At 51.6% G+C, this 21,732-nt stretch overlaps 1 protein-coding gene across 1 annotated transcript in view; it reads right to left on the bottom strand.

Moving 5' to 3' along the window:
- RPP30 (ribonuclease P/MRP subunit p30) overlaps positions 1-21,732 on the bottom strand; it is a 142,219-nt gene that overhangs the window by 75,800 nt on the left and 44,687 nt on the right. The window contains exon 5 of the mRNA XM_075348752.1: positions 4,733-4,807. Within this exon, the coding sequence (XP_075204867.1) occupies positions 4,733-4,807 (75 nt within the window). The remainder of the gene's footprint in view (positions 1-4,732; positions 4,808-21,732) is intronic.

Below are 21,732 nucleotides of genomic sequence, written 5' to 3'. Positions count from 1 at the left end.
CAAGCGTTTTTCCAAACGTCTTAAGGATACACGTTATCCCTTTCCCCCTGACGTGGTCAAACGCTGGACCCAGTGTCCAAAAGTGGACCCTCCAATATCCAGGCTTGCAGCTAGATCCATAGTTGCAGTGGAGGATGGGGCTTCACTTAAAGATGCCAATGACAGACAGATGGACCTTTGGTTGAAATCTGTCTATGAAGCTATTGGCGCGTCGTTTGCTCCAGCATTCGCGGCCGTGTGGGCGCTCCTAGCTATTTCCGCTGGTCTGGCACAGGTGGACTCCTTCTTAAGTCCAGCAGTGCCGCAAATGGCGTCCTTAACTACGCAAATGACTGCGTTTGCGACCTACGCTATCAATGCGGTACTAGACTCTACGAGCCGTACCTCAATGGCATCCGCCAACTCTGTAGTTTTGCGCAGAGCCTTGTGGTTAAAAGAATGGAAAGCAGATTCTGCTTCTAAAAAATGTTTAACCAGCTTGCCATTATCTGGAGACAGACTGTTTGGTGAGCAATTGGCGGAAATCATTAAACAGTCCAAAGGTAAGGACTCCTCCTTACCCCAGCCCAGATCAAGCAAACCTCAACAGAGGAAGTGGCAGTCAAAGTTTCGGTCCTTTCGAGGCTCGGGCAAGCCCCAATTCTCCTCGTCCAAAGGGACTCAGAAAGAGCAAAGGAGCTCTGATTCCTGGCGGACTCACTCACGCCCCAAGAAAGCAACCGGAGGTACCGCTTCCAAGGCGACTGCCTCATGACTTTCGGCCGCCTCCCTCCGCATCCTCGGTCGGTGGCAGGCTCTCCCGCTTTTGCGACATTTGGCTGCCACAGGTCAAAGACCGGTGGGTAACAGACATTTTGTCCCACGGGTACAGGATAGAGTTCAGTTCTCGTCCTCCGCCTCGGTTCTTCAGAACTTCCCCACATCCCGACCGAGCAGATGCCCTTCTGCAGGCGGTGCATTCTCTAAGAGCAGAAGGAGTGGTGGTCCCTGTTCCTCTTCGGGAACAAGGACAAGGTTTTTACTCCAATCTCTTTGTGGTGCCAAAAAAGGACGGCTCTTTCCGTCCTGTTCTGGACCTAAAACTGCTCAACAAGCATGTGAACGCCAGGCGGTTCCGGATGGAATCCCTCCGCTCAGTCATTGCCTCAATGTCTCAAGGAGATTTCCTAGCATCAATAGACATCAAAGATGCTTATCTCCACGTGCCGATTGCTACAGAGCACCAACGCTTTCTACGCTTCGTGATAGGAGACGACCATTTTCAGTTTGTGGCTCTGCCATTTGGTCTGGCGACAGCCCCACGGGTGTTCACCAAGGTCATGGCGGCAGTGGTAGCAGTCTTGCACTCTCAGGGACACTCTGTGATCCCTTACTTGGACGATCTACTTGTCAAGGCACCCTCTCAGGAGGCATGCCAACTCAGCCTGAATGTTGCACTGGAGACTCTCCAGACGTTCGGGTGGATCATCAACTTCTCAAAGTCAACTCTGTTACCGACCCAATCACTGACGTATCTTGGCATGGAGTTTCATACTCTCTCAGCGATAGTGAAGCTTCCGCTGGACAAGCAGCGGTCACTACAGACTGGGGTGCAGGCTCTCCTTCAAAGTCAGTCGCACTCCTTAAGACGCCTCATGCACTTCCTCGGGAAGATGGTGGCGGCAATGGAGGCGGTTCCGTTTGCGCAGTTTCATCTGCGCCCACTTCAATGGGACATTCTCCGCCAATGGGACGGGAAGTCAACATCCCTGGACAGGAAAGTCTCCCTTTCCCAGACGGCCAAGGACTCTCTGCAGTGGTGGCTTCTTCCCACCTCATTATCACAGGGAAGATCCTTCCTACCACCGTCCTGGGCGGTGGTCACGACAGACGCGAGTCTGTCAGGGTGGGGAGCAGTTTTTCTCCACCACAGGGCTCAGGGTACGTGGACCCAGCAGGAGTCCACCCTTCAGATCAATGTTCTGGAAATCAGAGCAGTGTATCTTGCCCTACTAGCCTTCCAGCAGTGGCTGGAAGGAAGGCAGATCCGAATTCAGTCGGACAACTCCACAGCGGTGGCATACATCAACCACCAAGGGGGGACACGCAGTCGGCAAGCCTTCCAGGAAGTCCGGCGGATTCTGATGTGGGTGGAAGCCACGGCCTCCACCATATCCGCAGTTCACATCCCCGGCGTAGAAAACTGGGAAGCAGACTTCCTCAGTCGCCAGGGCATGGACGCAGGGGAATGGTCCCTTCACCCGGACGTGTTTCAGGAAATCTGTCGCCGCTGGGGAAGGCCGGACGTCGACCTAATGGCGTCCCGGCACAACAACAAGGTCCCAACCTTCATGGCACGGTCTTGCGATCACAGAGCTCTGGCGGCAGACGCCTTAGTGCAAGATTGGTCGCAGTTCCAGCTCCCTTATGTGTTTCCACCTCTGGCACTCTTGCCCAGAGTGCTACGCAAGATCAGATCCGACTGCAGCCGCGTCATACTCGTCGCCCCAGACTGGCCAAGGAGGGCGTGGTATCCGGATCTGTGGCATCTCACGGTCGGCCAACCGTGGGCACTACCAGACCGACCAGACTTGCTGTCCCAAGGGCCGTTTTTCCATCGGAATTCTGCGGCCCTGAACCTGACTGTGTGGCCATTGAGTCCTGGATCCTAGCGTCTTCAGGATTATCCCAAGGGGTCGTTGCCACCATGAGACAGGCTAGGAAGCCCACGTCCGCTAAGATCTACCACAGAACGTGGAGGATATTCTTATCCTGGTGCTCTGCTCAGGGAGTGTCTCCCTGGCCATTTGCATTGCCTACATTTCTTTCTTTCCTGCAATCTGGGTTAGAAAAAGGTTTGTCGCTCGGCTCCCTTAAAGGGCAAGTCTCGGCGCTATCCGTCTTTTTTCAGAAGCGTCTAGCACGACTTTCTAAGGTACGCACGTTCCTGCAGGGGGTTTGTCATATCGTACCCCCGTACAAGCGGCCGTTAGATCCATGGGATCTGAAAAGGGTACTAGTTGCCCTCCAGAAGCCGCCCTTCGAGCCTCTGAGGGAGGTTTCACTTTCTAGACTATCACAGAAAGTGGCTTTTCTGGTAGCGATCACATCTCTTCGGAGAGTGTCTGAGCTAGCAGCGCTGTCATCCAAGGCTCCCTTCCTGGTCTTCCACCAGGACAAGGTAGTGCTGCGACCCATTCAGGAGTTTCTCCCGAAAGTGGTATCCTCTTTTCATCTTAATCAGGATATCTCTTTGCCTTCTTTTTGGCCTCATGCAGTTCATCGGTATGAGAAGGATTTACATTTGTTAGATCTGGTGAGAGCACTCAGAATCTACATTTCACGCACGGCGCCCCTGCGCCGTTCGGATGCACTCTTTGTCCTTGTTGCTGGTAAGCGCAAAGGGTCGCAGGCTTCCAAAGCCACCCTGGCTCGATGGATCAAAGAACCAATTCTTGAAGCCTACCGTTCTGCTGGGCTTCCGGTTCCATCAGGGCTGAAAGCCCATTCTACCAGAGCCGTGGGTGCGTCCTGGGCATTACGACACCAGGCTACGGCTCAACAGGTGTGCCAGGCAGCCACCTGGTCGAGTCTGCACACTTTCACCAAACATTATCAGGTGCATACCTATGCTTCGGCGGACGCCAGCCTAGGTAGAAGAGTCCTGCAGGCGGCAGTTGCCTCCCCGTAGGGGAGGGCTGTCTTTGCAGCTCTAACATGAGGTATTTCTTTACCCACCCAGGGACAGCTTTTGGACGTCCCAATCGTCTGGGTCTCCCAATGGAGCGCCGAAGAAGAAGGGAATTTTGTTACTTACCGTAAATTCCTTTTCTTCTAGCTCCTATTGGGAGACCCAGCACCCGCCCTGTTGTCCTTCGGGATTTTTGGTTGTTTTTCGGGTACACATGTTGTTCATGTTGAACGGTTTTCAGTTCTCCGACGTTACTTCGGAGTGAATTTGTTTAAACCAGTTCTTGGCTTTCCTCCTTCTTGCTTTTGCACTAAAACTGGTGAGCCAGTGATCCCACTGGGGGTGTATAGCCAGAAGGGGAGGGGCCTTACACTTTTTAGTGTAATGCTTTGTGTGGCCTCCGGAGGCAGTGCTATACACCCAATCGTCTGGGTCTCCCAATAGGAGCTAGAAGAAAAGGAATTTACGGTAAGTAACAAAATTCCCTTCATTCTCACCTATCCTCTGTTCTCACGATGCCTCCAGCTGTTTCTTGCAGTCCGCAGGCACACAGACCCCTCTGTGATAGCGTCCAGTGTGCAAAGCGGCCACTGCAGGATCTTGTCTTGGCTTTACTGCAGTTGAATGCTTTACAGCGCCACAAAGTATTCTACTGCAGTAAAGACATGACATCTTGCAGCGGCTGCTCCGTGCATTGGACGCTGTCACGGAGGGGTATGTGTGCCTGTGGACTGCAAGAAACAGCTGGAGGCATCGTGGGAATGGAGGACAGGTGAGAATATCTTTTATTGTGTGTAAACAAAGGCAGTAAAGCCATGACGGCACCGTGCACCGCCGTATAAGATGACACCTGGCGTATAAGACGACCCCTGACTCTTGAGAAGATTTTCAGGGGTTAAAAAGTCTTATACGCCGGAAAAATACGATATTTTACTAGAACAGTATGGCAAGGGATCCCTCAGCTGCGCCGTTATTTCCTCAAACACAGACCTGTGGAAAAAAAAACCAAAGAACAGAAAAAAAACCCAAAAGAAAGAAAAAAAAACCCAAAGCACTACATACCAGTACATTGTAATGGGATGGATCCGATGCTTTAATCGTTAGCCTTGTAAGAATGTGTATTGGTGTTAATTTACCCTATAGGTTAAACAAAGAAAAAAAAATTAAAACTAAAATATTGTCCATTTAAATGTAAAAGCTTCTATACAGAAGACCGGGGTTGACCTGACACCTCTGTCCTCCACCTCATGGCAGAATGCAGCATGATAAAACTCTACACAAATTATTAGACTTTTCAACATCTTTGGTTGGAGGAAGCTCGCGAAGTCTCCTCACAAGGAACATTATTTCAGGGATCAGTCAACAAATGTAAAAAGGTTTTTCACATCATTATGAATGGGGATTGTTGTATTGTGGTAGTAAATGAAGGGAATTTTGTTTACTTACCGTAAATTCCTTTTCTTCTAGCTCCAATTGGGAGACCCAGACAATTGGGGTGTATAGGCTATGCCTCCGGAGGCCGCACAAAGTATTACACAAAGTGTAAAGCCCCTCCCCTTCTGCCTATACACCCCCCGTGCTCCCACGGGCTCCTCAGTTTTGGTGCAAAAGCAAGGAGGAAAAAAAAAAAAAAAATTATAAACTGGTTTAAAGTAAATTCAATCCGAAGGAATATCGGAGAACTGAAACCATTCAACATGAACAACATGTGTACACAAAAAAACAGGGGCGGGTGCTGGGTCTCCCAATTGGAGCTAGAAGAAAAGGAATTTACGGTAAGTAAACAAAATTCCCTTCTTCTTTGTCGCTCCATTGGGAGACCCAGACAATTGGGATGTCCAAAAGCAGTCCCTGGGTGGGTAAATAATACCTCATAATAGAGCCGTAACGGCTCCGTCCTACAGGTGGGCAACCGCCGCCTGAAGGACTCGCCTACCTAGGCTGGCATCTGCCGAAGCATAGGTATGCACCTGATAGTGTTTCGTGAACGTGTGCAGGCTCGACCAGGTAGCCGCCTGACACACCTGCTGAGCCGTAGCCTGGTGCCTCAAAGCCCAGGACGCACCCACGGCTCTGGTAGAATGGGCCTTCAGCCCTGAGGGAACCGGAAGCCCAGCCGAACGGTAAGCTTCGAGAATTGGTTCCTTGATCCACCGAGCCAGGGTTGATTTGGAAGCCTGTGACCCTTTACGCTGGCCAGCGACAAGGACAAAGAGTGCATCCGAGCGGCGCAGGGGCGCCGTACGAGAAATGTAGAGTCTGAGTGCTCTCACCAGATCTAACAAGTGCAAATCCCTTTCACATTGGTGAACTGGATGAGGACAAAAAGAGGGTAAGGAGATATCCTGATTGAGATGAAAGGGGGATACCACCTTAGGAAGAAATTCCGGAACCGGACGCAGAACCACCTTGTCCTGGTGAAACACCAGGAAGGGGGCTTTGCATGACAGGGCTGCCAGTTCAGACACTCTCCGAAGTGAAGTGACTGCTACTAGGAAAACCACTTTCTGCGAAAGGCGTGCGAGAGAAATATCCCTCATTGGCTCGAACGGTGGTTTCTGAAGAACCATCAGCACCCTGTTCAGATCCCAGGGCTCCAACGGACGTTTGTAAGGAGGAACGATGTGACAAACCCCCTGCAGAAACGTGCGTACCTGTGGAAGTCTGGCCAGGCGCTTCTGAAAAAACACAGAGAGCGCAGAGACTTGTCCCTTAAGGGAGCCGAGTGACAAACCCTTTTCCAATCCGGACTGAAGAAAGGACAGGAAAGTGGGCAAGGCAAATGGCCAGGGAGAAAAACCCCGAGCAGAGCACCACGACAGGAATATTTTCCACGTCCTGTGGTAAATCTTGGCGGACGTTGGTTTCCTAGCCTGTCTCATAGTGGTAATGACCTCCTGGGATAATCCTGAAGACGCTAAGATCCAGGACTCAATGGCCACACAGTCAGGTTGAGGGCCGCAGAATTCAGATGGAAAAACGGCCCTTGAGACAGCAAGTCTGGTCGGTCTGGTAGTGCCCACGGTTGGCCGACCGTGAGATGCCACAGATCCGGGTACCACGACCTCCTCGGCCAGTCTGGGGCGACGAGGATGGCGCGGCGGCAGTCGGCCCTGATCTTGCGTAACACTCTGGGCAACAGTGCCAGCAGAGGAAACACATAAGGGAGTTGAAACTGCGACCAATCTTGAACTAAGGCGTCTGCCGCTAGAGCTCTGTGATCGTGAGAACGTGCCATGAATGCCGTGACCTTGTTGTTGTGCCGGGACGCCATTAGGTCGACGTCCGGCATCCCCCAGCGGCAACAGATCTCCTGAAACACGTCCGGGTGAAGGGACCATTCCCCTGCGTCCATGCCCTGGCGACTGAGAAAATCTGCTTCCCAGTTTTCCACGCCTGGGATGTGAACTGCGGAGATGGTGGAGGCCGTGGCTTCCACCCACATCAAAATCCGCCGGACTTCCTGGAAGGCTTGCCGACTGCGTGTTCCTCCTTGGTGGTTGATGTAAGCCACCGCTGTGGAGTTGTCCGACTGAATTCGGATCTGCTTGCCTTCCAGCCACTGCTGGAACGCTTTCAGGGCAAGATACACTGCCCTGATCTCCAGAACATTGATCTGAAGTGAGGACTCTTGCTGGGTCCACGTACCCTGAGCCCTGTGGTGGAGAAAAACTGCTCCCCACCCTGACAGACTCGCGTCCGTCGTGACCACCGCCCAGGATGGGGGTAGGAAGGATTTCCCCTTCGATAATGAAGTGGGAAGAAGCCACCACCGAAGGGAAGCTTTGGTTGCCTGAGAGAGGGAGACGTTCCTGTCGAGGGACGTCGGCTTCCTGTCCCATTTGCGTAGGATGTCCCATTGAAGAGGACGCAGGTGAAACTGCGCGAAAGGGACTGCCTCCATTGCTGCCACCATCTTCCCCAGGAAGTGCATGAGGCGCCTCAAGGGGTGCGACTGACCTTGAAGGAGAGATTGCACCCCCGTCTGTAGTGAACGCTGCTTGTTCAGCGGAAGCTTCACTATCGCTGAGAGGGTATGAAACTCCATGCCAAGATATGTCAGCGATTGGGCCGGTGTCAGATTTGACTTTGGAAAATTGATGATCCACCCGAAACTCTGGAGAGTCTCCAGAGTAGCGGTGAGGCTGTGCTGGCATGCCTCTTGAGAGGGAGCCTTGACCAGCAGATCGTCTAAGTAAGGGATCACTGAGTGTCCCTGAGAGTGGAGGACCGCGACTACTGTAGCCATGACCTTGGTGAAAACCCGTGGGGCTGTCGCCAGGCCGAACGGCAGTGCCACGAACTGAAGGTGTTCGTCTCCTTTGGCGAAGCGCAGAAAGCGCTGATGCTCTGGAGCAATCGGAACGTGGAGATAAGCATCTTTGATATCGATCGATGCAAGGAAATCTCCTTGAGACATTGAGGCGATGACGGAGCGGAGGGATTCCATCCGGAACCGCCTGGTCTTTACGTGTTTGTTGAGCAGTTTTAGGTCCAGGACAGGACGGAAAGACCCGTCCTTCTTTGGAACCACGAACAAGTTGGAGTAAAAACCGTGACCCTGTTGCTGAAGAGGAACAGGGACCACCACTCCTTCTGCCTTCAGAGTGCCCAGCGCCTGCAGAAGAGCATCGGCTCGCTCGGGAGGCGGAGATGTCCTGAAGAATCGAGTCGGAGGATGAGAGCTGAACTCTATCCTGTAACCGTGAGACAGAATGTCTCTCACCCAACGGTCTTTTACCTGTGGCAGCCAGATGTCGCAAAAGCGGGAGAGCCTGCCACCGACCGAGGATGCGGTGTGAAGCGGCCGTAAGTCATGAGGAAGCCGCCTTGGTAGCAGCACCTCCGGCGGTCTTTTTAGGGCGTGACTTAGACCGCCATGAATCGGAGTTCCTCTGATCCTTCTGAGGCCTTTTGGACGAGGAGAATTGGGACCTGCCCGCACCCCGAAAGGACCGAAACCTCGACTGTCCCCTCCTCTGTTGGGGTAAGTTTGGTTTGGCCTGGGGTAAGGATGTTTCCTTTCCCTTGGATTGCTTGATGATTTCATCCAATCTCTCACCAAACAAACGGTCGCCAGAAAATGGCAAACCGGTTAAGCACTTTTTGGAAGCCGAATCTGCCTTCCATTCCCGTAGCCACAAGGCCCTGCGTATTGCAACCGAATTGTCGGCTGCAACCGCCGTACGGCTCGCAGAGTCCAGGACAGCATTAATAGCGTAGGACGCAAATGCCGACGTTTGAGATGTTATGGAAGCCACTTGCGGCGCAGACGTACGTGTGAGTGCGTCAATTTGCGCTTGACCCGCTGAGATAGCTTGGAGTGCCCATACGGCTGCGAATGCTGGAGCAAAAGACGCGCCGATAGCTTCATAGATGGATTTCAACCAGAGCTCCATCTGTCTGTCCGTGGCATCCTTGAGTGAAGCCCCATCTTCAACTGCCACTATGGATCTAGCCGCCAGTCTGGAGATTGGAGGATCCACCTTGGGACACTGAGTCCAGCCCTTGACCACGTCAGGGGGGGAAGGGATAACGTGTATCCTTAAGGCGCTTAGAAAAACGCTTATCTGGACAAGCCCGGTGTTTCTGGACTGCCTCTCTGAAGTCAGAATGGTCCAGAAACATACTCGTTGTACGCTTGGGGAACCTGAAACGGAATTTCTCCTGCTGAGAAGCAGACACCTCTACTGGAGGAGCTGAGGGAGAAATATCCAACATTTGATTTATGGACGCGATAAGATCATTCACTATGGCGTCCCCATCAGGAGTATCAAGGTTGAGAGCGGCCTCAGGATTAGAATCCTGATCTGCTACCTCCGCTTCATCATACAGAGAGTCCTCCCGCTGAGACCCTGAACAATGTGATGATGTCGAGGGAATTTCCCAGCGAGCTCGCTTAGGCGGTCTGGGACTGCGGTCCGTGTCAGAGACCTCACCCTGGGATCTATGAGACACCCCGGGAGGACATGGTTGTTCCAACTGAGGGGAACCAGGGGGCAATGATTCCACAGTGCCCCTGGTCTGAGATACCGGTCTGGACTGCAAAGCTTCTAGTATCTTAGCCATAGTCTCAGACAGCCTTTCAGTAAAAACTGTAAACTCCGTCCCTGTCACCTGGACAGTGTTAGCAGGTGGTTCCCCCTGGGCCACCCTTAGCAGAGGCTCCGGCTGAGTAAGTGCCACAGGGGCCGAGCAGTGCACACAATGAGGGTCAGTGGAACCTGCCGGTAGTGAAGCCGTACATGCGGCGCAGGCAGCATAGTAAGCCTGTGTTTTGGCACCCCTGCTTCTTGTGGGCGCCATGCTGTTGTCTCCCCTGAGCAACCCAGGAGGGTATATAGCCAAAAATCAACCGTGCACTATACAGTGTAAAGTATAGCCTATAATCATAATCTATAAGTACACTTCTGCACAAGTGGGGCCAGCACACTAACAGTCCCAGCCGCGCCGCATGTATAACAATGGCAGCGGCGGTCAGCGCGGTAGTCCCCAATACACTACACACCCAGCCACGCTGCAGCGTGTGATGGCACAATTGCGGTCAGCGCCGCGGTCCCCGGCGCACTAACACACCCAGCAATGCTGGAGCGTTTCTGTGCGCGGTCCCCACGGGGACACAGAGTACCTCAAAGTAGCAGGGCCATGTCCCTGACGATACTCGGCTCCATTATCCAGCAGAGTCCCCAGGGGCTGTGAATGGAGCACGGTCTCAGTGCCTGGAGACCGATTAGGATCCCACTTCACCCAGAGCCCTAAATGGGATGGGGAAGGAAAACAGCATGTGGGCTCCAGCCTCCGTACCCGCAATGGATACCTCAACCTTAACAACACCGCCGACAAGAGTGGGGTGAGAAGGGAGCATGCTGGGGGCCCTGTTATGGGCCCTCTTTTCTTCCATCCGACATAGTCAGCAGCTGCTGCTGACTAATCTGTAGAGCTATGCGTGCATGTCTGCCTCCTTCGCACAAAGCAAAAAAACTGAGGAGCCCGTGGGAGCACGGGGGGTGTATAGGCAGAAGGGGAGGGGCTTTACACTTTTAGTGTAATACTTTGTGCGGCCTCCGGAGGCATAGCCTATACACCCCAATTGTCTGGGTCTCCCAATGGAGCGACAAAGAAACAACCATTTTTTCCATTTACTGCTTATTAAAATTTGCAGCTGTACTTAGTAACCAACCAAGTGCTTGGTTACCCGATATTTACCTTAGTTACCAAACGCAGCATCGCTTCCACGCATCACTGGTGGCTGGTCACTGGTCGCTGATTGACAACTCACCAGCGACTATGTAGCGAAGCACCAGCGATCCTGACCAGGTCAGATCGCTGGTGGGATCGCTGGGGCGACGCTAAAGTGTGACGGTACCCTAACCTGTCTCACCCTTGTCTCTGGATATTTGAATATAGCTTGAAATTAATCCAAGAGAAGCAACCTTGTACAACCAATCCGATAAGGGCACAGTATATCCTAAGGGAAGGCTATGGCTATAAAAGGGGACTTCTTGGGAGTCACCAGAGTTGATGGATGTTGCATGATCCAGCCTAAGCTCTTAGGAGCTGGCTAGGGGATCAGAACCAGGATGCCTTGTTGACTCGGTCTAGGGACTTTGGCTCCGACTAGAGGATCACTTGGCTACATGGCTTCAATCTAGGGACTCCGATTCCGATTGGAGACCATAACCACAGTCTAGGGATTTCGACTCCAGCTGCCAGGATTATATCATATCATCATACCAGAGACTACTTAAGGAAGAAACCCAGGTTGGGACAATTTGGTCACATGGCTACAGACTTTGCAGACCTCAGCCAGCTTCCTAAATCTGGCATTATTCCATTCTCGGTGGGTGCCCGCCGAAAGCGGGGTGCTGCTGGATTGGAGTAAGTAGCCCTGGAAGCCCTGAGGTACGGACATTCTAATCTCTGGTGAGCCAGCGGAAGGGTGAGACTCTGTTGCCTGTTTCATTCTGTGGTTTTGCTGGTTATGTGCCGTTAATTGTTTGGGGATCCAATAAAGTCTTAATATTGTGATTCCCTCACCCTGTGTTGTCTGAGTAGTGTTCCACCCACGGTTAAGGAGGTCAGGCGTTCAGTTGGGATGAGCCCTGGGCCATGCTGTCTTTCTAAAGGCGGCCGGCTCAGCGAACGAGAGCACCCACTGACCCCCGTGTCTCCACAATTATACTGATGTTGCTTGCAAAAATAAGTAGTGAACCACCTCTTTAATATTTTACTGTACAACTTGTTGCCTTTGAGACCGACCACTAGAGTAAATGGCTGATTGATGTGATGCCGGGTGTCAGACTCCCATCGATCTGTTATTGATTTCCTATCCTATGGATTTTGTCTTCTATATCATAGTAGTGGACAACCCCTTTAATCAGAAAGACTCATTGCTCCATTGCACCTCTCTCCATGTCAGATCAGGCAGAAAAGAATGCCTGGAGGAACACTAACTATCATAGTTCTACATTGGAAATAAAAAGACTAGACACCCCTGTTAAATCTGAATTCATTCTTCTTGAAATGATTTACTTTTCTGCCTTTTTCAATGGATTTGTAAAATTATACATGACATTAAACAACTTTTTTTGGGGTGGAAAAATAAAGGATTAAAAATATTGAGATTGCATAAATAAGCACACCCTTAAACTAATACTTTGTTATTATTCTCTTTGAATTTATGAATTTGGGTAGGAGTCTATCACTATGGCAGATCAGGAATTAGTTATCTTTGTTCATTCTTTGCAGCAGCTCCAAGTCTGTCAGATTGTGAGAACATCACCTGTGTACAGCGCCCTCTTCAGGTCAACCCAGAGATGTTCAATTGGCCTCAGGTGAGGGTTTTCCAAAACTGATCTTCTGGCAAAGTCATTCTCCTGTTAATTTGGAGGTATGTTAAGGGGCGTCATTGTGTTGAAAGGTGACTTTATGCATCTCCAGCTTTTTAGAAGAGGTGTGAAGGTTATCATTCAAAATGTTTTGACATTTAGAAAAGTTGATAAATACTTCTATCTTAAGTAAAGCCCCATTTCCAGTTTCAAAAAAAGTCCCAAAGCATAATGATGCTTCCACTATGCTTCACAGTGTGTTTCGTGTTCTTTTGGTGATGCAGTGTTGGCCTTGCATCAAACATACCTTTTGGAATTATAGTGAAAAAGTTCAACCTTGGCCTCATCAGACCATAACACGTTTTCATTAACTATAGGCAAGCATGCTCGCCACAGCTTGTTACTTGATTGAGCATCAGAGTTTGAAACTGCTCGAGTTTCCCATTGACTTCCATTATACTCGGTACTCACGTTGTGTTGGAGCACCCTGATGCTCGATCGAGTAAAAAGCATGCTTGCACCATTGCAAGTTATCATACCCGGTTTTGACACATCTGATAACCAAAACTGAGAAGTAGGCAAAACCTAACTTCACAAATGGGCGACAGCCGCCTGAAGGATACGTCTGCCCAAGCTCGCATCTGCCGAAGCATGAGCATGCACTTGGTAGTACTTCGAAAAGGTGTGCAGACTAGACCAAGTGGCAGCCTGACAAACCTGCTGAGCCGTAGCCTGGTGCCTGAAAGCCCAGGAGGCACCGACAGCTCTGGTCGAGTGCGCCTTAATCCCTGGCGGTGGGGGCACCTGAGAACACTGGTAGGCATCAGAGATGGCCGACCTAATCCAACGAGCTAGGGTCGGTTTAGAAGCCAAGAGACCCTTGCGCTGACCCGTGGATAGCACAAAAAGTGAGGTGCACCGCCTAAAAGCGGCGGTGCGTGACACAGATTCGGAGCGCCCGCACCAAATCCAAGGTATGCAACGCCTTCTCAAAGCGATGCACAGGGGCCGGACAAAGGGAAGGCAATGAAATGTCCTGGTTAAGGTGGAAAGAAGACACCACCTTAGGGAGAAAGTCCGGAGTCGGACGGAGAACCACCTTGTCTTGGTGAAACACTAAAAAAGGTGACTCCGAAGAGAGCGCAGCCAAATCAGAGACTCTCCTGAGAGAAGTTATGGCTACTAGAAAAACCACTTTCTGTGAAAGTCTAAACAAGGGAACCTCCCTAAGAGGCTCAAAGGGGGGTTTCTGTAAGGCCGTGAGGACCAGATTAAGATCCCAGGGATCCAAAGGCCGCCGGTAAGGAGGAATGATGTGAGATGCGCCCTGCATGAAGGTGCGCACCTGAGCCAGTCGGGCGATACGCCGCTGGAATAATACCGACAGAGCCGACACCTGTCCCTTGAGGGAATTGAGGGACAGTCCTAGCTGCAGACCGGACTGAAGAAAGGACAGGATAGTCGGCAAAGAGAACGGCCAAGGAGCATGGCCGGAAGAGCGACACCAGGACAGGAAAATCTTCCAAGTCCTGTGGTATATCTTGGCCGAGGACGACTTTCGAGCCTGAGTCATAGTGGAGATGACCTCAGAAGGAATGCCTGAAGCCGTCAGGATCCAGGACTCAAGAGCCACGCCGTCAATTTGAGAGCCGCAGAATTCTGGCGGAAAAACGGACCTTGAGAGAGAAGGTCTGGGCGGTCCGGGAGATGCCACGGCATTTCTACGGACAGACGGAGCAGATCTGGGTACCAAGCTCGCCTGGGCCAGTCCGGAGCAATGATTATGACCCGACGGCCCTCCATTCTGATCTTGCGCAGAACCCTGGGCAAGAGAGCTAGAGGGGGAAAACACATAGGCCAGACGGAACTGAGACCAATCTTGAACCAGCGCGTCCGCTGCGAAGGCCTGAGGATCGTGGGAGCGAGCCACGTAAACCGGGACCTTGTTGTTGTGCCGGGATGCCATTAGATCCACTTCCGGAGTGCCCCACTTGCGGCAGATTGACCTGAACACTGCCGGATGCAGGGCCCACTCGCCGCTGTCCACGGTTTGACGGCTGAGATAATCGGCCTCCCAGTTTTCTACGCCTGGGATGTGGACTGCGGATATGGTGGACTTGGAGTCCTCCATCCACTGAAGGATTCGTTGAACCTCCAACATCGCCAGGCGGCTGCGAGTCCCGCCCTGGTGATTGATGTAGGCAACCGCTGTCGCGTTGTCCGACTGGACTCGAATGTGCTTGCCCGCCAACAGGTGGTGAAAGGCTACGAGAGCTAGAAGAACAGCCCTGATTTCCAGCACATTGATCGAGAGGGCTGATTCGGACGGAGTCCAAGTGCCCTGTGCTCGGTGGTGGAGAAATACTGCTCCCCAGCCGGAGAGGCTGGCATCCGTGGTGAGGATCACCCAGGACGGAGTCAGGAAGGAGCGTCTCTGTGACAGAGAGAGGGGCCGAAGCCACCACTGAAGAGAGCTCCTGGTCTGCGGCGACAGAGCCACTAGCCTGTGCAAGGAAGAGGTCCGCTTGTCCCAACAGCGGAGAATGTCCAGCTGCAGGGGACGCAGATGGAACTGGGCAAAGGGAACCGCTTCCATTGACGCCACCATCTGACCCAGCACCTGCATGACGTGCCTGATGGAATGACGGCGGGGCTTCAACAGAGAGCGCACCGCCAGATGAAGGGACTGCTGTTTGACTAAGGGCAGCTTCACAAGTGCCGGCAGAGTCTCGAATTGCATCCCTAGGTACGTAAGTTCCTGGGTCGGGGTCAGAGTGGACTTGGGCAGATTGACAAGCCACCCGAATTGATCAAGCGTGGCGAGAGTGAGCGAGACACTCCGCTGGCACTCCGCACTGGATGAGGCCTTGACTAGAAGGTCGTCCAGGTAGGGGATTACTGCCAACCCCTGGAGATGCAGGACCGCAACCACTGCTGCCATGACCTTGGTGAAAACACGAGGGGCCGTGGCTAACCCGAAGGGGAGAGCCACGAATTGGAAATGTTCCTCTCCGATTGCAAAGCGTTGAACTGGTTAGATTGTCATCCAGGGTGTGTATATAGCCCGGAGGGAGGAGCTACACGTTTGAGTGTAGTACTTTGTGTGTCCTCCGGAGGCAGAAGCTATACACCCATGGTCTGGGTCTCCCATAAGGAACGATGAAGAAAAGGTTTTCATCTTGATAACCTACTCCACAGGCCAGACATATGAGGAATACGGGAGATTGTTGTCACTTGAAGTACACAACTATTACCAGAAATACCTGCAGCTCCTCTAATGTTGCAGTTGGCCTAGTCTTTCTCAATTTTTGAGGGACGTCTAAATCACTGTAATATGTTCTAAATTTAGTGTTCTATTAGATGAGTAATGCCTTGGAAATTTTGTTCTACCCTTCTCCTGCCTGATAAGTTTCCGGAATGAGATCCCTTTGCTGTGTTGTAAGCAGTTTATGGTAACTAAGAAAATAAATCAGGAAATTCCTCCTAAAACAGTTGAACAATATATGGAGTTAATCAAAATCCTTGAAATGTCAGTTGTGTACTGACCATTCTGAAACATTAGTGTAGATGAGATTGGGCAATTCTGAACACAATCACTTCTCAAATTATTATAAGAGGGTGTTCATACTTATGCAACTATTATTTTAGATTTGTAATTTTTACCCCCTCCAAATGATTTCAGATTGTTTCTCAATTGAATTGTACAGATTCCGAGTGACAAAGGTTGAAAAAGCTCTGAAATTATTCATCTTAATATGATTTTTCTACAGGACTAAAAAAAAAAAAAAAAAAAAAAAAAAAATCAGGCATTTTAAAGGGAACCTGTCACCAGATTTGGGGCCTATAATCTGTGGCCACCACCAGTGGGCTCTTATATACGGCATTCTAACATCCTGTATATAGGAGCCCAGGCCGCTGTGTAGAATGTAAAGAAGGGAATTTTGTTTACTTACCGTAAATTCCTTTTCTTCTAGCTCCTATTGGGAGACCCAGACAATTGGGTGTATAGCTTCTGCCTCCGGAGGCCACACAAAGTATTACACTTTAAAAAGTGTAACCCCTCCCCTCTGCCTATACACCCTCCCGTGGATCACGGGCTCCTCAGTTTTGGTGCAAAAGCAGGAAGGAGAAAACTTATAAATTGGTCAAGGGTAAATTCAATCCGAAGTATGTTCGGAGAACTGAAGACCATGAACCAAGAAGGGAATTTTGTTACTTACCGTAAATTCCTTTTCTTCTAGCTCTTATTGGGAGACCCAGACGATTGGGGTATAGCTACTGCCCTCTGGAGGCCACACAAAGCACTACATTAAAAGTGCAAGGCCCCTCCCCCTCTGGCTATACCCCCCCGTGGTATCACGGGTTCTCCAGTTTTAGTGCCAAAGCAAGAAGGAGGAAGCCATTAACTGGTTTAAACAAATTAACTCCGAATAACATCGGAGAACTGAAAAACCGTTCAACATGAACAACATGTGTACCCGCAAACAACAAAAAAACATCCCGAAGGACAACAGGGCGGGTGCTGGGTCTCCCAATAAGAGCTAGAAGAAAAGGAATTTACGGTAAGTAACAAAATTCCCTTCTTCTTCAGCGCTCTATTGGGAGACCCAGACGATTGGGACGTCCAAAAGCTGTCCCTGGGTGGGTAAATAAATACCTCATGTTAGAGCTGCAAAACAGCCCTCCCCTACGGGGGTGTCACTGCCGCCTGCAGGACTCTTCTACCTAAGCTGGCATCCGCCGAAGCATAGGTATGCACCTGATAATGCTTGGTGAAAGTGTGCAGACTGGACCAGGTAGCTGCCTGGCACACCTGTTGAGCCGAAGCCTGGTGACGTAATGCCCAGGACGCACCCACGGCTCTGGTTGAGTGGGCTTTTAGCCCTGAAGGAACCGGAAGCCCCGCAGAACGGTAGGCCTCTAGAATTGGTTCTTTGATCCATCGAGCCAGGGTGGCTTTAGAAGCCTGCAACCCTTTGCGCGGACCAGCGACAAGGACAAAAAGTGCATCGGCACGGCGTATGGGCGCCGTGCGGGAAATGTAGATTCTGAGTGCCCTCACCAGATCTAGCAAACGTAAGTCCTTTTCATACCGGTGAACCGGATGAGGACAAAACGAAGGCAAGGAGATATCCTGATTAAGATGAAAAGAGGATACGACCTTAGGAAGAAACTCCGGAATAGGGCGCAGCACAACCTTGTCCTGGTGGAACACCAGGAAGGGAGCCTTGGATGACAGAGCTGCCAGCTCAGACACTCGCCGAAGCGATGTGATCGCAACAAGAAACGCCACTTTCTGCGACAGCCGAGAAAAGGAAACTTCCTTCAGAGGCTCGAAGGGCGGCTTCTGGAGAGCAACTAGTACCCTGTTCAGATCCCATGGATCTAACGGTCGCTTGTACGGGGGCACAATATGACAGACCCCCTGCAGGAACGTGCGCACCTTAGGAAGACGTGCTAGACGCTTCTGAAAAAACACGGATAGTGCCGAAACTTGCCCTTTAAGGGAGCTGAGCGACAAGCCCTTTTCTAACCCCGATTGCAGGAAGGAAAGAAACTTGGGTAATGCAAATGGCCAGGGAGACACTCCCTGAGCAGAGCACCAGGATAAGAAAATCTTCCACGTCCTGTGGTAGATCTTAGCAGAATTCGACTTTCTAGCTTGTCTCATTGTGGCAACCACTCCTTGAGATAATCCTGCAGATGCTAGGATCCATGACTCAATGGCCACACAGTCAGGTTCAGGGCCGCAGAATTCCGATGGAGAAAACGGCCCTTGAGACAGTAAGTCTGGTCGGTCTGGTAGTGACCCCGGTCGGCCGACCGTGAGATGCCACAGATCCGGATACCACGATCTCCTCGGCCAGTCTGGTGCGACGAGTATGACGCGGCTGCAATCGGATCTGATTTTTGCGCAGTACTCTGGGCAAGAGTGCCAGAGGTGGAAACACATATGTGAGCCGGAACTGCGACCAATCTTGCACTAAGGCGTCTGCCGCCAGAGCTCTGTGATCGCGCGATCGTGCCATAAATGCCGGGACCTTGTTGGTGTGCCGAGACGCCATTAGGTCGACGTCCGGCACCCCCCAGCGGCAACAGATTTCCTGAAACACGTCCGGGTGAAGGGACCATTCCCCCGCGTCCATGCCCTGGCGACTGAGGAAGTCTGCTTCCCAGTTTTCTACGCCCGGGATGTGAACTGCGGATATGGTGGATGCTGTGTCCTCCACCCACATGAGGATTCGCCGGACTTCCTGGAAGGCTGCTGACTGCGTGTCCCTCCTTGGTGGTTGATGTATGCCACCGCTGTGGAGATGGCCGACTGGATTCGGATCTGCTCTCTTTCTAGCCACTTCTGGAAAGCTAATAGGGTAAGATACCCTGCCCCGATTTCCAGAACATCGATCTGAAGGGTGGACTCCTGCTGAGTCCACGTCCCCTGAGCCATGTGGCGGAGACAAACTGCTCCCCACCCCGACAGACTCGTATCTGTCGTGACCACTGCCCAGGATGGGGGCTATGACAATGAGGTGGGAATAAGCCACTATTGCAGAGAGTCCTCGGCCGTCAGGGAAAGGGAGACTTCCCGTCCAGGGAGGTTGACTGCCCATCCCATTGGCGGAGAATGTCCCATTGCCGTTGGCGCAGATGAAACTGCGCAAAGATAACTGCCTCGATGGCTGCCACCATCTTCCTTAGGAAGTGCATGAGGCGCCTTAAGGGGTGCGACTGGCCTTGAAGGAGAGACTGCACCTCTGTCTGCAGTGAACGCTGCTGGTTCAGCGGAAGCTTCACTATGGCTGATAGAGTATGAAACTCCATGCCGAGATACGTTAGTGATTGAGTCGGAGACAGATTTGACCTTGCCAAATTGATGATCCACCCGAAAGTCTGGAGAGTCTCCAGCGTAACATTCAGGCTGCGTTGGCATGCCTCGAGGGAGGGTGCTTTGACGAGTAGATCGTCCAAGTACGGGATCACCGGGTGTCCCTGAGAGTGCAAGACTGCTACCACTGCTGCCATGACCTTGGTGAACACCCGTGGGGCTGTCGCCAGACTGAATGGCAGAGCTACGAACAGAAGATGTTCGTCTCCTATCACAAAACGTAGAAAACGTTGGTGCTCCGTAGCAATTGGCACGTGGAGATAGGCATCTTTGATGTCTGTTGAGGCAAGGAAGTCTCCTCGAGACATTGAGGCAATGACGGATCGGAGGAATCCCATCCGGAACCGCCTGGCGTTCGCATGCTCGTTGAGCAGTTTCAGAACCAGAACAGGACGGAAGGGACCGTCCATTTTTGGAGCCCCAAAGAGATTGGAGTACAAACCCTCGCCCTCGTTCCTGAGGGGGGCCAGGGATCACCACTCCTTCTGCTCTTAGAGCGTCCACCGCCTGCAGCAGGGCATCTGCTCGGTGGAGAGGTGGGGCCGTTCTGAAGAATGGAGTCGGAGGACGAGAACAGAACACTGTCCTGTGCACGTGAGCACAATGTCCGTCACCCACCAGTCAGTGACCTGTGGCAGCTAAATGTCGCCAAAGGCGGGGGAGTCTGCCATCAACCGCGGATGCGGAGAGAGAGAGAGAGAGCTGAGAGTCCTGAGGAGACCGCCTTGGTAGCGGTTCCTCCGACTGCCTTCCTTGGGCGAGATTGAGCCCGGCCGGAATCTGAGCCCGTCTGAGGTTTTGTAGCCCTTTTGCACGAGGACAATTGGGACCTGCCGGAGCTTGGGAAGGACCGAAACCTCGACTGTACTTTTAGGACAGTATTAACAGGGTAAGTCGCAGTGCAGACATTGCGTACAGATGTCCCTGCTCAAGGTCAGCTGCGCAAGAACAGCAGAAAAGGTTAGGTTGTCAATACGGCTGTGGATGCCGGAGCAACCGACACGCCGATAGCCTCCTAGACAGATTTCAACCAGAGTCCATCTGTCTGTGAATGGCATCTTGAAGTGAAGCCCCATCTCCATATGCAAGCCTGGAGATTGGAGAATCCACCTTTGGACCCTGGGTCCAGCGCTGACCACGTCAGGGGAAAAAAGGGATAACGTGTATCCTAAAAACGTTTGGAGAAGACGCTTATCTGGTAAGCGTGGTGTTCCTGGACTGCTTCTCTGAAGTCAGCGTGGCCAGAAAAACACTCAATATCTGCGTGAGACACTGAAAAGGAACTTCTCCTGTTCGTCTCCTATCTCCACTGGGGGAGCTGAGGGAGAAAGATCCAACCTTCCATTGATGGACGGTATAGGATCATTCCGTATGACGTTACCACCCGGTGTATCCGGATTGAGAGCGATGTCAGTATCAAAGCCCTGAAGAACTGCCTTTTGGTCAAGTAGATTGCCCATGGGTGCAAGTCTCTATATTATGACTACTCCGTCCCTGTCCATGGACAGAGTTGACAGGAGGTTTCTTTGGCCCCAACTAGTAGAGCCCCGGCAGACGAAGTGCTAGAGACCCCGGCAGACCTACAGGGGAGCATGCACACAATGGGACGGTGTCATGAACAGCATCCCATGTAGTAAACACAGCACTGAAATCTGTGTTGCTTTTTTGCCGCTGCCGACTAGCTATCTAGAAGTATATAGCCAAGATTGGTGACCGTACATTGCAATGTATAGCATACAGGCATAAAGTACAAATGACCACTGCAGCACAAGCAATACAAGCAGCATAGAAGCCTGTGCCCTGGCACCCCTGCTCTTCTGCTGCTGTATACTAGTCATCTAGGGGAATATAGCCCAGAAGAGTGACCCTACAGTGCAATGTATAGCATACAAGCACAAGTACAAATGAACACTGCAGCACATGCAATCCAAGCAGCATAGAAGCCTGTGCCCTGGCACCTCTGCTCTTCTGCTGCTGTAGACTGGTCATCTAGGGGAATATAGCCCAGAAGAGTGACCATACAGTGCAATGTATAGCATACAAGCACAAGTACAAATGCACACTGCAGCCCATGCAATACAAGCAGCATAGAAAAAAACCTGTGCCCCAGCACCCTTGGTTTTCTGCTGCTGTAGTCTAGCCATTCCAGAAGAATATAGCTAAGACTAGCGACTGTACAGTGCAATGTATAGCATATCAGCATAAACACAAATGAACACCTCAGTCGTGTAAAACAAGCAGCCTAGAAAGCCTGTGCTTTAGCACACCTGCTTTCCTGCTGCTGATGAGTCGCTCCCCAAGCGGGCATATAGCGACCTATGTAGTTAAAAACAACACATGTATACACT

The sequence above is a fragment of the Anomaloglossus baeobatrachus genome, chromosome 5 (assembly GCF_048569485.1).
Source record: "Anomaloglossus baeobatrachus isolate aAnoBae1 chromosome 5, aAnoBae1.hap1, whole genome shotgun sequence".
NCBI lineage: Eukaryota > Metazoa > Chordata > Amphibia > Anura > Aromobatidae > Anomaloglossus > Anomaloglossus baeobatrachus.
The sequence above is the reverse complement of the archived record's forward strand: the minus strand, read 5'-3'. Positions and strand labels throughout refer to the sequence as shown.